Source organism: Hyperolius riggenbachi, chromosome 1 (assembly GCF_040937935.1).
Source record: "Hyperolius riggenbachi isolate aHypRig1 chromosome 1, aHypRig1.pri, whole genome shotgun sequence".
Classification (NCBI taxonomy): domain Eukaryota; kingdom Metazoa; phylum Chordata; class Amphibia; order Anura; family Hyperoliidae; genus Hyperolius; species Hyperolius riggenbachi.
The window spans coordinates 253,387,411-253,405,406 of record NC_090646.1 but is presented as its reverse complement, the minus strand read 5'-3'; the positions used below and the strand labels follow the sequence as shown (position 1 = coordinate 253,405,406).

At 44.9% G+C, this 17,996-nt stretch overlaps 1 protein-coding gene across 3 annotated transcripts in view; it reads right to left on the bottom strand.

Moving 5' to 3' along the window:
• Window positions 1–17,779, bottom strand: part of G3BP2 (G3BP stress granule assembly factor 2) — a 48,975-nt gene extending 31,196 nt beyond the window's left edge. Inside the window, exons 1-3 of one of the 3 annotated variants that reach the window (XM_068232917.1) lie at window positions 17,498–17,779; window positions 6,922–7,040; window positions 3,693–3,774 (exon numbers count right to left, since the gene is read on the bottom strand). In XM_068232917.1, the coding sequence (XP_068089018.1) occupies window positions 3,693–3,774; window positions 6,922–7,016 (177 nt within the window). In that variant the 5' untranslated portion in view covers window positions 7,017–7,040; window positions 17,498–17,779. The remainder of the gene's footprint in view (window positions 1–3,692; window positions 3,775–6,921; window positions 7,041–17,497) is intronic. The other 2 variants (XM_068232900.1, XM_068232908.1) reach the window with 2 other exon arrangements.
• Between the last annotated feature and the right edge of the window lie 217 nt (window positions 17,780–17,996).

Genomic DNA, 17,996 nt, shown 5'->3' with positions numbered 1-17,996 from the left:
TAAAGAGAACCCGAGGTGGGGTTCTGACAATGCTATCCGCATACAGAGGCTGGGTCTGCCTATACAGCCCAGCCTCTGTTGCTATCCAGATCCCCCTAAGTTCCCCCTGCGCTCTGCTATGCCCCATAAATCACAGCCACGCTGTGTGGGCTGTGTTTACCTCTGTACTGTCAGTCTCGGCTGCTCCCCCGCCTCCTGCATAGCTCCGGTCCCCGCCAGCATCCCTTCCCTCCAATAAGCGGGGAGGGGAGGGACGCAGGCGGAGACTGGAGCCATGCAGGAGGCGGGGGGAGCAGCAAACAGACAGTACAGACGTGAAAACAGCCCGCTGCGACACGCTGTGTGTCAACAGCGCGGCTGTGATTTATGGGGGATAGCAGAGCGCAGGGGGGGGGGCTTAGGGGGGATCTGGATAGCAACAGAGGCTGGACAGTATAGGCAGACTCCGCCTCTGTATGCGGATAGCAGTGTCAGAACCCCACCTCGGGTTCTCTTTTAAGGCTATAGCGTTTTACTGCTATGAAGAGGAGGAGATTGGGGAGATCGAGTGGCTTCCAGTGGGGTGGGAAAGGAGAACAAGGTGATACAGTACTCTGGATCGCTTACTAACGCATCAAGGAGGCTGTACACTAGATTATCTAACTTCTATACCAGGCTTTAGTATCAATCAGTGAACCATACTCCAGTGACTCCTTATGGATACCTGTACAGCTCACCTTTAACAAAAATGAAAGCAAATTCTCTGCAGACACTCGCAGCAACACCATCTATAATTGCTGTAACATTTATCAGTCAGCTTTCTAAGTGCTAGAACATCCAGGTAGACAAATTTGACTAAATACACGGTTTACTAAACAAAACAAAACAAAAAACGTTCCCCTTTCGGTTTCCACAAATATATAGTAATTACCTGCATTAACAGGGAGTGGTTATAATGAGTCAATCCAGTTCCATCTAGCCGCACAATTTCTCTAATGTCTGCTGTCGCCCACCAGGATCAAACTCCTAAAACTCACGCTGTACAGATGTGTCACTAGGTAACAGCCAAGCAACGCGTTGTGTCTATGAAGAGGTTAGGGATGACAGCAACAATAAAGCAGCTCCCGCAGCCAGGTAAGTTGGAAAGACTTGCTGCTGACTGAAGTTTCACCGTGGCAGATCATAAAGCAGCCTCAGCGAAATACTGTACACAAGCTAAGTTCTCTTGCTTGAGACTGCCATGACCAACTGCCTCGGCTGAGAAAGTCTAGCTTGTGTACAAGTCTTTACAGTTCGAGCTTATAAGGAAGTCTGCCATTCCAAATTATTCTGTATGGCATGCAAACAATGCAAATTGTATAAAGTTTGTAACTGGTTAATCAAATGCACTTCTGGTTTATTTGGATCTGGATCTCATGGACCATCTTCAGTAACAATAAAGAGGTACCTATACACTCTTCTATTTTTTAGGGGGGGGGCTCGGTTCACACGGTCATTAAAAACTTTCAATTTAGCGGGTTGAAAAAGCAGTTAAGCAGTAGGATCCTTTCACATCAGTCCGTTTAGAGTGAATCCGTGTTTTTTTCCATCAAGAGGAACCCACAAGCCTGCGATAATTCCCGATCAAATAGACAAAGCAGATGCTGACTAGTATACTGAGTGGGTGGTGATGGGGAATGGAACAAGTCACACGAATGAAAAATTGATCTGCTTGAAACTGAAAACGGATCAGCTTTTGATCCATACAGTGTGAACTGAGCCTTCAAGGGAACCTAAAAACTGAGAAGTAGATGGATTTTTCCTTTTAAAATAATACCAGCTGCCTGTCTCTCCTGCTGATCCTGTGTCTAAGTCTCAGGCAGGGAACACACTTGTCTTTCAGGTTTCTGCGCGCGTTTTCCTGTATACCAAGTGTGTTTCTATGCAGGAAAACACGCGCGTTATTTCACAGCAGCTGATGTAGTTGATAGAGAAAACTGACAAAATGTGCAGAATCAGGATGCAGAATGTCAGTTTTTTTTCTGCATGCAAACAACATATTAAGTGTAAGGAAAGGTGGGGGGAAAGGCTGCGCCTCCCTAAACACATGTTGCAATTGAATGGTTAATCGCACAGGCATACACCGCCTCTGCCAGACTGAAAAATGAATGTCCTGCATCCAAGACAAGTGCTAACATTTATTAAACTAGGAGGAACTTTAGCTTCCAATATGGTTTGCATGCAAAGTATATTATACTAGACACTTGCGCCACGGTGAGGCAAACCTCCGGGCAAGTGATCTAACCTAAATTTAAGGTTAGCTGCTCCCAGCCCCTCCTCCTGAGTTTCCTGTTTGCATGATAAGTAGTAGCAGATTTGCATATGATTTCTCAACTAAATGTAAGTTACACTTTTTTTGCTTAGCTGCTCCCAAGGTTTTAAATTTAGGTTAGGTCACTTGCCCGGAGGTTTGCCTCACCGTGGCGCAAGTGTCTAGTATAATATACTTTGCATGCAAACCATATTGGAAGCTAAAGTTCCTCCTAGTTTAATAAATGTTAGCACTTGTCTGGGATGCAGGGCATGTATTTTTCAGTCTGGCAGAGGCGGTGTATGCCTGTGCGATTAACCATTCAATTGCAACATGTGTTTAGGGATGCACAGCCTTTCCCCCCACCTTTCCTTAACTTTGTAACTATGTAACCGTCAGGTTAGCGGCTCCCAGCCCCTCCTCCTGAGTTTCCTGTTTGCATTATAAGTAGTAGCAGATTTGCATACGATTTGCATCTGAATTAAAAGCGAAGTGTGCAGAAAATCTATTTAGGTGCTGCACACTGAGCTGGTGGTCTTTTCAGATGCAGCCTTAGTGGTATGCGCTGGTGTTCTCCTCGCTGTTCAACATATTAAGTGTGTACTAGCCCATTGATTAACATGAGGTCTCAGTTTTTCTGTGCAGAAAATGCGCACGAAAACAGTCAAGTGTGTTCCCTGCCTTATAATACTTTTAACCACAGCCCCTCAACAAGCATGCAAATCAGGTGTTCTGACTAAAGTCCGACTGGATTAGCTGCATGCTTGTTTCAGGTGTGTAATTTAGCCACTACTGCAGCCAAAAATGTCAGCAGGACTGCCAAGCAACTGGTATTGTTCAAAAGGAAACAGCCCTATCCCTCATTAAGGTTCCATTTAAGGTGGCCACACACATCCAATTAAAAGATCCAATTTTACACCAATTTGATAAATAAGATCAGTTGTAAAAGAAGATCGGGAGTGTTGGATTTCTCTGAATCAATTTATATGAAAATGTAATGGTGTGTGGTATATTTCCTTGATGTACAAACCAAGCAATTTTTTCCTGAGTTTTCAATCATTTTTATCATAATTGAGGAAAAATTGAACGTGTGTGGTGCATTGGTAAGCATTTTGTAATGCTACAATCACGCAGAAAAATTGATTTCAATTCTTGAATTGAAAAGATATTTTTAAAAATCGTATGGTGTATGGCCACCTTAAGCTTGCACCTTCTGATTGTGTGGCACCCCTTCAGAGCTACCATGCCTACCTATTGCCTCATGTGTGCCAAGCCTTAGTGGCATTTTCCCTAGTTCATTAAAGCTATTTTAGAAAGCCCTGTGAGCACAGAACGCAGATAGGAATAAGGAAAAGAGATCAGATAAACCACATATTAAATGAGAGCAGTTTCCAAAATCTTTTAATTCTAATCCGATACATACTGCTTGTCCGTACACAGCTTCTTGAGGCTTCCCGCTTGGATCAAGGCCTCCATGCACATAGGAAGAATTTCTTCCATAAAATCTAAGATACAATTTAAAATAGCCATAATGATTAAATGAACAAAGTAAAAACATTTGTCAAGGCATATCTGACTGCAAAGTAATGCACTGACAGTCACCTTCATTTCCTTAAAAGTACTGCCTAGTAGCCTGTGGGGCAGCCAGTTTTTTTTTACCTTCAGTAGTTTCTAAACCACACATGTTACAAGCACCAGGTCTGCATACATTTTTCATTTCAGCAATTCACAAAAGCAGAAAATCAGATCAGGCAGGCAACTTTTTCTCAATCCCTCACACAAGTTTGCTTTAAAGGATACCAAAGCCTAATCCATTAGGAGAGACAGAGGGAGCAGGCATGTACGGGGACCTGTCCTTATGGCCACCGCTCCCTCCCATTCTCCTCTGCCCCCCTTCTTTCTTACCTAAAGACCCCTACCTAGGACGGGGAAAAAACCCTGATATATAGATCATTTAGGCAGTTTCAATCATACAGGAGCAGGGGACTAGATGGCAATAGCGAGACCCAGAGGCATGTCATTATGCACAGGACGTGCCTCTGTGGTCTCTTAAGATTTCAAATACTCGCCCCGGGTTCTCTTTAAAAGGTGCCCATTAATAATACAAGCATGATTATATAATTTTACCAGGGCTGTGGAGTCGGTACAAAAATCTTCCGACTCCAACTCAGACTCCTCAGTTTATGAAACCACGACTCCGACTCCGGGTACCCAAAATGTCCCCGACTCCTTAGTCTAATACTTAACTGGGCTTTCAATTTTGTACAAAATCATCCGACTCCCGACTCAGACTCCTCAGTTTATGAAATCAATGACTCCAACTCAGACTCTGGGTGCCCAAAATTGCCCCGACTCCGAAGCCCTGAATTTTACCACGTCTATGTAATACAAGTAGAATCCTAAAGTATCCATTCCTCGTCTATTTACGATATTAACCTTTTTACTAAAAAGATTTGATAAGATTTTACAATCAAGTTTCTTGATGGGCACTTTGAGGGGCAGTTCACACTTGCAATCGCAGAACGCATTCGCTAAGAGAATGCAATTAACCACTTAACGACCGCCTAACGCCGATAGGCGTCGGCAGGTCGAAGTGGTGTTACCATCCATGTCAGTTCACGGAGAGTGTCTCCGTGAACAGCCTGCGAGCCTCCAATCGCGGCTCGCAGGCTAATTGTAAACACGCGGGGAAGAAATCCCCGCTGTTTACATCATACGGCGCCGCTGCGCTTCAACGCCGTAAAGGAGATCGGCGATCCCCGGCCTCTGATTGGCCGGGGATCGCCGGCATCTGATAGGCTGAAGCCTATCAGAGGCGGCGCAGGACGGATATCAGTCCTGCGTTGCCCAGGGGAAGGAGGGGGGTAGGAAAAGAGAGGTAGGGCGGAAATCGCTGCGGAGGGGGGCTTTGATGAGCCCCCCCCGCTAACCACAAGTAGCAGGCAGCGATCAGACCCCCCCCCCCCCAGTGGGAAAAAAAGGAGGGGGGGGGGACAACTGAAGCAAGAGGGATATGGAGGCTGCCATATTTATTTCCTTTTAAACAATACCAGTAGCCTGGCAGTCCTGCTGATCCTCTGCATCTAATACTTTTAGCCATAGACCCTGAACAAGCATTTGCAGATCAAATGCTTCTGACAGTATTGTCGGAGCTGACAAGATTAGCTGCATGCTTGTTTCTGGTGTTATTTGGTGTTATTCAGACACTACTGCAGCCAAAAAGACCAGCAGGACTGCCGGGCAACTGGTTTTGTTTAAAAGGAAATCAATATTGCAGCCTCCATATCCTTCTCAGTTCAGTTGTCCTTTAACATCACCAATATACTAAAGATGGTGACAGTTAACCGATGGAAACAGTTTAGTAACATGAAGTAGCAAAGAAAAGTTAAACTGATATCCGTACAGTGGCAGGAAGATTAGGACGGTATCTAACAGTTAAACTCCTATTGGTCATTTGTGGCCCTGCTACCACTTTATAAAGACGAGCAATATGCGAATATCAGAAAAGGTGGCCACACCCCATACAATTAAAAGATCCAATTTTCCACCCATTCGATCATTTCGATCGGTTGTCCCAAAAAACCTGAGAGCATTTCTTTGTTTTCAATTGATAAATCAATCGCATTTCCCTTTTTTTTTTTTTTTAAAATTTCTGGAGATTGGACATGTTGGATGTTTCAGACCAACTTTATCAAGAATTGTATGGTGTGTGATGGATTGTCAATTACTTGATGTACAGTTCCAATCAGGGCTGTGGAGTCGGAGTCGAGGCAATTTAGGGCACCCGGAGTCGTGGTTTCAGAAACTGCGGAGTCGGGAGTAGGAGTCGCATGATTTTTGTACAAAATCCACAGCCCTGTTAAAGTGAACCTCTGGACTAAAAATCTACTCAGCAGAACTGAAAAGGCTTGGTGTTTAACAGTTTCACAGCATCAGAACTTTGTTTTTCTTACCAAAGCATCATTTTTTTTGCTGTATTTTGATGTAAGCTCCACCCATCAAAAAAAAACAAAAAACTGATGCTGTGCAGAGCATGATGGGATTTGCTATGTTATTCACGTTGCTTAGCAACTGGGAGGGGTGATCAGGACACAGGACAGTTGGAACTGTGTATCATACTCCCTGTCACCTAATTACAACCAAAGATGAAACAAAACAAAAAATACAAACCATTTAACATGCATAAAGACAAAAACAATGACAGACATACAAATACTTTACATGTAACAGGCCAACAATGTGAGCTGTAAAACATAGTTGGTTGGCATCTGAGCATAGATGTCTGTCTGACCATTTTTGGGTACCCCGAGTCAGAGTCGTGGTTTCAGAAACTGAGGAGTCTGAGTTGGAATCAGAAGATTTTTGTACCGACTCCACAGCCCTGGTTCCAATCAAATTTTTTCTGAGCTTTCAATTATTTTATTTATGATTGGGGGAAAACTGAACATAGGTGTGTGGTACACTGGTCAGATTTTTGAATTGTTACAATTAGTTAGAAAAATGGATTGCTATTCTTGAATTAAACAGATATTTTAAAAAATTGTATGGTGTGTGGCCACCTTAAAACTGCATCTCCACACAATGAGTTTATGACCAGTATTATGTTCAATACAAAAACTTGCACTTTAACAATTTCAATTAGTAGAACTCACCTGTGTAGAAAATCAGGAGCTTTATTTAAAAGTGTGTAGTACTGCCTTACAAACTCCCGCCCTACAAGCAGGGGACTTGGCTTCTCCATCACCATTTCTTTGGTACAGGAAGTGATATGCTGCAATACAAAAAAAAAAAAAAAGTTCATTAGACATCTGGGGAAAAAACCCCCACTTCATCAGGCTACTAAAGTAGTTGTTCCCTGCTGCAGCTAAGATGTATTAAATCCTATGGTGCATCGATCTCAAAAGGAAGATGGACTTTGGGTAGCAAATAGCAGTTGTATGGTACACAATGTCTAATACAGGAATGACAACAGTTACTCAGAAAAAAGTGCAGAGACAGTGTCAGTGATCACAGACCCACAGGTAAGCTCATCCTAATCATTAAAGGATGGTCAAATATAAGTATATATAGATTGGGGACACTTTGGCACAGTTGGTGAGCTTAATGGGACCCAGGACTGGAGCTGAAGCCAAGAACGTTCTCCACATGCACAATAGTGCTGCGCAGGTGTAGTACGCTCCCAGCGGCGTAGTGTGTGCCACTATGCCAGACTGGCTCAAGTACCTGGACTGATAGCAGAAGATCCAGGCGGCGGCGGAGGACAGCAAGGGACTGATTAGCCTGAAGGGGGCTGGAGGAAGCCCCAGGTATGTATACAACTTTAATTTCATCTGTCTCAGGTTTACTTTGTTACACAGTAGTACTATACTCTACATATGCACTCTCCACAGAGCTGCAGGGAATCCACTGAGAATGTTGTGCACATTGAACACAGAGGTGTTGTCTACCACCCATAAACCTGGTTCAGATTGTGCATGCAGAATGTGTCCGATCAATGAAAGGGATCTATAATCCCTTTCATTGATCGCTGGGCTAGCAGTGGAAGGGCGCACGGGAGGGGGGGGGGGAGGGGGGGGCTTAAAAACCCCATATTTATAAGTAAATACTTGCTCTACTTGCATAACATACTGTATGTATTGCACTGTCTGTTTTGATTTTAGTGATTTTTCTACTGTAAAAAATGAGAAAATCCTTAGCATTGCCAATTTTAAGGGTGGCTAATTTGAAGCCTGGGCCTGATGTAATTTCCTCCCTAAGGCCCCATTCACACTGCACGCGTTTCCAGCCGCGTTTTGGGAGCGTGTGCAGGAGGCCGACACACACTACATCAGACATTGCATAGACTGCACTGTCTGATGTTCACACTGCATACGTTCCGGACCAGTGCGGTCCGGAACGCATGCTGCATGCATTTTTTCCAGAAACGCGCGGCTGACCCATTCACTTCAGTGAAAGGGATCAGCGACACGACGCATACAAACACGGATGGCGTGCGTTCGTATGCGTTCCGAATGCCCAGTGGTCCGCGTTTGTAATATCAACAGGGCCTTACCCTCCTCTGCCTGATTTGCCGCCCTTCACTATAGAAAGTGCATTGTCTCAGCATGATAAATATTGGCCAGAGAGGAACAGAGGTGTGGGAGGGTAAAACAGGAGGGAAAGGGGCTTTAGCCAATCAGGCTGCATTAAAAAGAGAAACCGTGACCAAGAACTGAACTTCATCCCAATCAGTAGCTGATACCCATTTTTACATGAGAAATCTATTCCTTTTCACTAATGGATCATCGGGGGCCTCTGTATGGCCGATATTAACCGACTAACACCGCTCAATTCTGTACTGAACTCTGCTGCTCGACTCATTCATCTCTCCTCTCGCTCTTCCTCTGCTGACCCTCTCTGCTTGAGCTCTTCACTGGCTACCAATTAATGAGAGGATTCAGTTCAAACTCTTAACCCTAACCTACGAAGCTCTCCACAATCTCTCTCCCCTGTATATCTCCTCACTAGTCTCCAGATACCAACCCAACCGCAATCTCAGATCTGCACACTATCTTCTTCTATCCTCTTCTACAATTACAATTACCTCCTCACATTCACATGTACAAGACTTCTCATGTGCCACACCCCTCCTCTGGAATGCCCTTCCACAACACATCCGCCACTCTCCCACCTTTGAAATCTTTAAACGCTCCCGCAAAATCCACCTTTTCCAACAAGCATATTCTCTAGCTTAGGCCATGCACCCACTAAATAACCTAATTACGCACTGCCTGTACATATACTGTATACATCCCCACCTCTTGTTTCCACCTTATTCCTTTAGACTGTAAGCTCGCAAGGGCATTGCTCTCACCCTTTTGTGTCATGGACTGTTAGTGAAATTAATTGCTTGCACACTGTTAGACATTTATACATTTTAGTCATCATGTTCAATCAAATTGTAATCAGCAGTGCTGTATCTTGTATCAGTGTTCATATTTGATGTACATCATTGTCTGTATCATTATGTATCCCTTGTTTGTTTTCATTGTTTACATTGTACAGCGCCACGGAATAGGTTGGCGCTTTATAAATAAATAATAATAATAGTGGTGAAACGCCTCACACAAGAAACTGAGGACCATGGTACTCCTGGCAGTTTGCTGCATTGTGGGAAATAGCCTTTTACAGCTGTTTTAAACTCTCAAAACAGCAAGCAGCAGCTACATCACCTGCCAATAGTAAAAATGTCACCATGTGATAAATGTCAGAATGTAAATCAGGGATTTCAAAGATTTTACAATGGGCAAACACTGACTAAATCATTTATACATAATTATTGTAAAAATGAAGCACTTTTTTAATTACATTATTTTCACTGGAGTTCCTCTAAGTCTGATGGGAAGTAGAGGCAAAAAAGGACAACCCAGCATGCCCAGCAACTTTCTTTTTGTGTACCAAATAAGAGTCAGGTAAACTGGGAAATTATCAACAGGAAAATAGTGATTTTAACTTTTGGATTGCCTAGTTGGCATCCATTACTTGTTTACCAGATAAAAATACAGAATTGATTTTTATGCTCGACAGTTACACACTATAAAGCCCAATCGTCAAGTTTTCCACCTTGGAAATGTACGTTATTAAGTATTGGAATCACAGTCAGGACAATAGAATACCCAAGGAACTCAGGGTGACCCAGAATCACTAAGTAAAGGGTTCTATAAGAGGCCAAAACCCCTCCTACTAAAAAGCATAAACTATTTTCAGCTTACGCTCATGCATACCAGCCTAATGTAGCAAGCAGGTCATCCTGATCTAAAAAAAATAGTGTTTAGTTCACACCACACTGCACACCTGATCTCAATTAGATTTCAGTAAAAATCTACCGAGTATGAAGCGGTTACCATTGTACCCAATGATGCAGTGCCACACTATACAAATAGTTCTGACTTGACAGCAAACTGTATGCAGCTTATAACAAACCTCATATCGCCAAATTAGAGGAGGGCTACACACACACACATATGAGGCATGTCACCAGAGAGGGATCAGACTCAATCCTTAAAGAGAACCCGAGGTGGGTTTGAAGAATTTTATCTGCATAAAGAGGCTGGATCTGCCTATACAGCCCAGCCTCTGTTGCTATCCCAAACCCCCCTAAGGTCCCCCTGCACTCTGCAATCCCTCATAAATCACAGCCACACTGCTGACAAACAGCTTGTCAGAGCTGGCTGTGTTTATCTCAATAGTGTCAGTCTGCTGCTCTCCCCGCCTCCTGCAGAACTCCAGTCCCCGCCTGCATCTCTTCCCTCCCTGCTGATTGGAGGGAAGGGATGGGGGCAGGGACCGGAGCTATGCAGGAGGCGGGGGAGCAGCTGAGACTGACACTACAGATGTAAACACAGCTTGACAGCATGGCTGTGATTTATGAGGGATTGCAGAGTGCAGCGGGACCTTAGTGGGGTTTGGGATAGCAACAGAGGCTGGGCTGTATAGGCAGATCCAGCCTCTGTATGCAGATAACATTCTTTAAACACACCTCAGGTTCTCTTTAAAGAGAGTCTGAAGCGAGAATAGATCTCGCTTCAGACCTCATATATAGCAGGGGCACCTGTGCCCATGCTAAAACGCTGCTATCCCGCGGCTTACCGAGGGTCCCTGTCCCCGCAAATCCCCTCAGTAATGCGGGGGAGCGCTTCCGCATTGGGGCAGGGCTAACCGCCGCAGCCCTGCCCCACGCGCGTCTGTCAGCGCGTATCTCCGCCTCTCCCCCGCCCCTCTCAGTCTTCCTTCACTGAGAGGGGCGGGGGAGAGGCGGCGATGCGCGTCTGATAGACGCGCTGGGAGGCAGGGCTGCAGCCGTTAGCCCTTGCCTCCAGGAAGGAAAATAAGCGACCAAGGTTTGCGGGGGGTGGGTTGGGGGGTCAGTGACCCTCGTTCAGCCGCGGGATAGCAGAGTTTTAGCAGGGGCACACATGCCCCTGCTATATATGAGAGCTGAAGCGAGATTTAGTCTCGCTTCAGTGTCTCTTTAAGGCCCGTACACACTTATGTCACCCATCAGGAATCGGGATATGAACCCTTTAGGCAACGTTGCGCAAACATTGTAGAGATGCATAGTCAGCTGTAGGCTGACTATGTGCTCTGTTTCAATGCGGGGAAGCAAAGGGCCAGTGTAGCAGCTCAATCACGATGTCACGCTGCAGGCAGGGCGATTGAGAGGACAATGTAATCGTCCAATTGGCTAGGTTGATCCGCCTGTCAGATCACTCGTCAAGGGCCGCTGCACCCATGCTGGCTTATCGGATGAGACATTCATTATTGGTCCCCTCAGCCAACCTTTAATCATGCGTACATACAGGGCTTACACACACACACAGTAAAGTCTTTAATGTACATATACACAGAGTGCCCAAAAAATTAGAAGAGGGGGGAAAAAAAGAAAAAAAAAAAAAAAAGACACCACTTATTTGAAAGTAAACCAGTCCAACAGGGACATATTGCAGAGTTGCTTATATAAGAAACGCTCAGCTTAGGACCATGTAGTCATCAAGGAAGTTAATGTCAAAATGGGTAAAACAAAAGATTTTGAACAAGGAATGATCATCGGTGCAAAAAGAGCTGTTGCTAGCATCTCAGAAACAACTCTTAAGATTTTCTCACCCAACTTTATCTCAGGTACTTAAAGAGTTGCAGTTGGGAAAAAAACTTCAAGCAATAAGGACTATACTGGTCAAATAAGGCTGATGAACAAGAGAGGTGAAAAAGGAGTAGCATGCATAGTCTGCAGCAACACAACAAATTACAGCTGAATTCAATGCAGGTGCATCACAAAGCATATCCCAACGCACAACAAGATGGACTTTGCAAAGGATGGGCATTAGCAGCAGGAGACCATCAAGAGTGCCTTTGGCATCACAGAAAAATAGGAAGGGACGCGTGTTGTGGGCCCTTGCCACTGTGCTCCATTGGTCTCTAACTGATTTGAGGAACATCAGAGATCAACCTGCTTCCATGGCCAGCTCAGTCCCAACCTCAATCATATTGACCATTTGTGGGACAAAGTCAAAAGATCACTTCAAAGTTTGGAAACGCCACCATGCAATCTGACCAAACTTAAAGCTGCCATTATGTCAGCATGGCACAACCTTCCTTAGCAAAGTATAGTGTGAGTGTACTTTACTACAAGCTATCTGAAAGCTAGAAGATAGAGAAGGTGCTGTCGCTCACGTTATCAGAATTTCCCTATGAGGTTTCCACCTGGGTCCCCTAAACTAGACTAGCACTGCATAGTGTATACAGTGCCTGAATGGGTTTCTCCCAAACTCCTACTAAATTACAATGCATTGTGGTGGGTCAATTGGACTTTCCCTCAAATACTTTTAAATTGGAAACATCCTTTGTATGCCTCGGAGTCTTGCTGTAAAACCATTCACATCCTACACATTACAAACTCTAGCATTTTTAACTCCCTGATAGGATGGTGGTCCTTAAAACTGGTCACATTCACTTCCTGTAAAAGCCCCACCCTACATTATAATGCATGGAATATAAAAATGAAGTGGGGCATTCTCCTACTCAAGTCTAGTCACATGGCCACACCCAACTGACCTTCTCACCAGCCAGAGGTTTAAAAAAAAAAGTTATACAGAACTAGAGAGCACTTTTTGGTCCAAGAAAAAGCCATTGCATCTTACTGCTTTGCTTCTGCTCAGTTCTGCGCCTGAACAGTACCGTCCTGATGTCAGCGTGACCACATGACCCACGCAGTGGAGCGCACAAGAAGATGACCCGGAAAGCCGACCTGGCAAGGTCAGCATATGTAGCGGATAAACATGCTACAGGAATACTGCGGCATTGATGGCATAGTTCTTCAGTGGTTCCAATCCTTCTTGAGTGGCAGAACCCACAAAGTGTCTATGGGGCCCTTCCTGTCCACCCCTGTATCACTTAAGTATGGGGTGCCCCAGGGCTCAATCCTCTCTCCCCTGCTTTTCACTATTTACATGTTACCGCTGGGAAAACTAATCCAAAAACATGGCCTGACATACCACTGCTCTGCAGACGACACCCAACTATATCTTTCCTTCAAGCCTGGTGTGCCAGACCCAACTCTAACTATAAACACCTGCTTACGTGAACTACAGAAATGGATGAATGACAACTGACAACTGAAACTAAATGCAGACAAAACTGAAGTTCTTCTGATTGGAGGGCAGAGCATGATAACAAAACAACTTAACTTGCAGTCTTCACCACTGGGAATAGGAGGCACGGATCTACGCAGCTCTGATCATGTGCGTAGCCTGGGAGTTCTAATTGAATGGGATTTAAACTTCAGAACTCAAATCTCTGCTGTGGTGAAATCATCCTATTTTCACCTGAAGAACATTGCAAAAATCAAGCACCTCATCCCCCCAGAAGATCTGCCAACCTTAGTCCACGCCTTCATCACATCCCGACTGGACTACTGCAATGCTCTCTACACTGGTCTTCCAAAAAAGGCCTTGTACCGTCTACAGCTGATACAGAATACTGCTGCCAGACTGCTAACCAACCAACCCCGTCACTGCCACATGACGCCAGTCCTGCACTCCCTTCACTGGCTACCTATAGAATGGAGGGTCCTATTCAAGAGCGGCCTAACAACATTTAAATCCCTGAATAATCTAGGCCCTGGATACATGAAAGATATGTTGCAGCTACGTAGCAATCCCCGCATTCTCAGATCAACAGGTTCTAATAATCTAGTCATACCCAGAGTCCACCTGGAAACGTTTGGTCCCAGAGCCTTCTGTCATGCTGCCCCTACGTTTTGGAACTCCTTACCTCAACAGATCAGGACAGCTCCATCCCTGGATGTGTTTAAATCCAGACTGAAAACCCACCTGTTCAGTTTGGCAATTGCAGAAATATAACTTTTGTGAATCTGAGAGAGCCTAAGCGCTTTGAGTCCTATGGGAGAAAAGCGCTATAGAAATGTTATTGTATTGTATTGTATTGTATAGTTAACCAGAAGCCACCAGAGCTGCGATGAGGGCACAGGAAGGCTGCCAGGGGCTCAGGAAGCCCCAGGTAAGTGGATTTTTTTTTTGCCTGGACGTATCCTTTAAAGAAAACCCGAGGTGGGTTTCTGCAATCAATTTAGGACACAGAGGCACATTCTGCATACTATCACCAGCCTCTGCGTCCTTAATACTGTGCCCCTAGCCGACCCCCCTTATAAAAAACCTCCACGCAAGCGATACACAGATTGTCCCTAGCTGGCTGTTTACATTGATGCTGCCACTCACCGCTGCTCCCCCGCCTCCTATATATCGCGTCTCCCTGCCTCCGTAAGCTTACTCCAATCGGCTTACGGAGGCGGGGAGGGAAGGGACACAGACGGAGAGCCACAATATACAGGAGGCGAGGGAGCGGCAGTGAGTAGCCGTATCAATGTAAACAGCCAGCTAGAGACAATCTGTGTGTCGCTTGCGTGGCGGTTTTTATAAGGGGGGACAGCAGAGCACGGGGGGCGGTTGGGGGTCACACTATAAGGACACAGAGGCTGGTGATAGTATGCAGAATGTGCCTCTGTGTCCTATATTGATTGCAGAAACCCACCTCGGGTTCTCGTTAAAGTGGATCCGAGGTCAACTTTTACTCATTGCATAATTGTGTTCCTTTCCTATTGTTTATAGGACATTCCTCAAGCCAAATACTTTTGTTTTTGTTTTAATACTCTTATTCCCTATAAACTAAATAAATCACGCTCACAGGTTTTCAGAGAGCCTTGGTAGTAGCAATGGCTCATGGGAGCTCAGTCTAGGCAGGAGGAGGTGTTACTAGCCATTGATTTCAGAGGCCGAGGGGAGGAGGAGGGATTCGTTTTTTTAACGCCGGGCGCATCGTTCATGAACAGCCTCATCAGTCCCCCAACAGTGCGTTCACACGCACTACAGCCTGCTGAAAGTCCGCCCAGCGGGAGGGTCCGACGGACCCGTCGTTTGCTTCTGTAGTGCGTGTGTATGCACCTTTAGTGCTCAAGATACAGATAAGCCTACCTCTGTGTAATGTTTATAAACAACATGGCTGCTGTCGTATCACAGGAAGAAATAATAATTTTCTATTAAAGCTGTTTGCAGCTAGATTTGCCGTGTAAACTATCTAAACTTTAGATAAGATATATAGACAAGTTACTTGTTATAGTTTAGTTTTTCATCTCGGATCCGACTTCCTGAAAAAAAGGGGGGCTCACTCTCCCCGTCGCTGAAGCACACTCGCTCTACCGTTGGTATGACAGCAGAGCTTTGTGAGCCAATTTTATTGGTTCCCGACCCCGTGATCAATGTGAGCCAATGGCTCACAGCGATCACAAGGTCAGGAGCCAATGAAAAAGGCTCCTGACCGCCCCACGGAGCTCTGCTGTCATACCGACAGCAAAGCAAGTGGGCTGCGGCGGCGGAAAAGTGGTGCAAACAGCAGTAGCCTGCGGTGTGCTAATTGAAATCTAACAGGTCCCAAACAGGACACAGATTTCAATTACCAATATCAAACTGTAATACAAACCAAACCCTCGGGACCAAACACACACTAGATGTAACTAAGACAACCCAGCATGCGTACAGCAGCCCCAGAACACTCAAATAGCTTTATGTGACTGGCAACCGAAACAGAGCATTGCTCTCTCCACTTACTCCACCCACTATGTGACGACATGCCAGCGCCACTCACTCCTCTCAACAAAAGAACTGAACACTGGCTAAAAACCTGTCAGTAATAGTATAATTGGGAGTATAACTTTTTCACATAAATAGGAAAAATAAAAAACCTTTTGATCCTTTTTAAGGTGATCCACTTCAACCAATCAAACTCTCTATATTAACAAAAAGGATTGTCAAGCGAAAACACACAGTCTTGCAGTGCAAAAATATCAAACATCTTTATTGACACAATAACAAAGGGATTCCAAAATAGGTCTCTGTAAGGAGCTCCTTGTAAACATAAAAAGTCTACAAATGCAGGAATATGGCAGCAATGTAGACTTAGTGCAATAATCAACAATATTCTGGGAACGACACGCTTGTTTCGGGCGCACAAGGCCCTTCGTCAGGCCAATGCACAAAGTACTATCAATTGAACCTGTTGACAAGGCATGACAGGAGCATCAGAGAACAACCGGGCATCTGTACCAACCAGATGTATATTGCTCAAGCCTGATGGCAGGTATACAGTTGACCCAGCTGCTAAGACGGGCACTCCTGTGCAGTATACATCTGGTTGGTAGATGCCCAAGGTTGTTGTTCTCTGATGCCCCGGTCATGCCTTGTCCACAGGTTCAATATATAGTACTTAGTGCATAGGCCTAACGAAGGGCCTTGTGCGCGCGAAACGAGCGTGTCAGTGCCTGAATATTGTTGATTATTGCACTAAGTCTACATTGTTGCCATATTCCTGCATTTGAAGACTTTTTATATTTACAAGGAGCTCCTTACAGAGACCTTTTTTGGAATCCCTTTGTTATTGTGTCAAAGATTTTTGATATTTTTTTGTACCACAAGACCTTGCAAGACTGTGTGTTTTCGCTTGACAATCCTTTTTATTAATATAAAAACCTGTCAGCCCAGCCATGGTGCCCGAGGGATCTGGTACTGATCAAGGATGGGCAACATGACATATCCGTGTATGAGGTTTAAGATTCTCAGCACATGAAACCTCAGGAGGTACTTGATCTCGTCATAGTTAATCTATTATAGCAAGTTTTGTAATACTAATAACACACAAATCATAAAGTATTTAATTAGTTTCATCCAGCAATGTATAAGTAGTAATTATGCACATTTATGGTGTACTCTTGATATATATGCATGAAATGGTACTTGATAAGCTACCCCAAAAAGGTGGTACTTGGCCAAAGCAGGGGTACATGCTATAATAACGTTGATAAACACTGGTATAATTCAGCAGACTGATAGCATCTAGCAGCATGCAGCACTCACTCAAGAAAACCACCGTCACCAAAAGAGAATGCAGAATCTGCCGACTTCTCAATGCAGACATATGATGTTTATCAGCAATCACTGGTGCTGGGCAACAATCAGAACACTGGGGTGCTGCACAGACGAGGCTCTCTGGCCTGCTCTGTAGCCAGTCAGAGAGGAGCTGATCTCCTATGAGCACACGAGTACAATGCAACCCCTCTAGGCCGCACACAGCATTCGGGCTACATATGGCCGAGCAGCGACAAGCCATCAATGTCGCACTCACCTCAACAAGAGCCGGCGAGACGGCCGCGATCCCCGCACGCAGGAGGAGCCCCGGGCCCCGTGTGACGATAGCGACACAATGTTGTTGTTGTGGTGATCACCCCTCGGGCTGCGGGCGGCAGCTGCAGGGCGGGATTATGGCTTCGTGCTCCTGACGTCACCAGAGTGACGCAGCATTCGGTCGCTTGCGACGAGTCCGAAAGATCAAATCCCAACACTCCTCGCGCGTGTGCGTGTTCCACTGGCTCAAGGTAAGTATGCCGCGCCCCCTAAACGTCACCGCGCCCCGGGGCGTTACCTTCGGTCTGTCTGGCTGTTTGTTGTTGATTTTTTTTTCTTTGACTTGGAAAAGCTTTATTACTTCTACCATTGTTAACAACAAAAGCTGTCAAATGGCGTATGTTAATAATGTTATCTTTTTATTATTTAATTCAGATTCAGATACATTTAAGTAATACTTATAAATATACATGTGATATTTGCAATAGCTTTAGATCCCT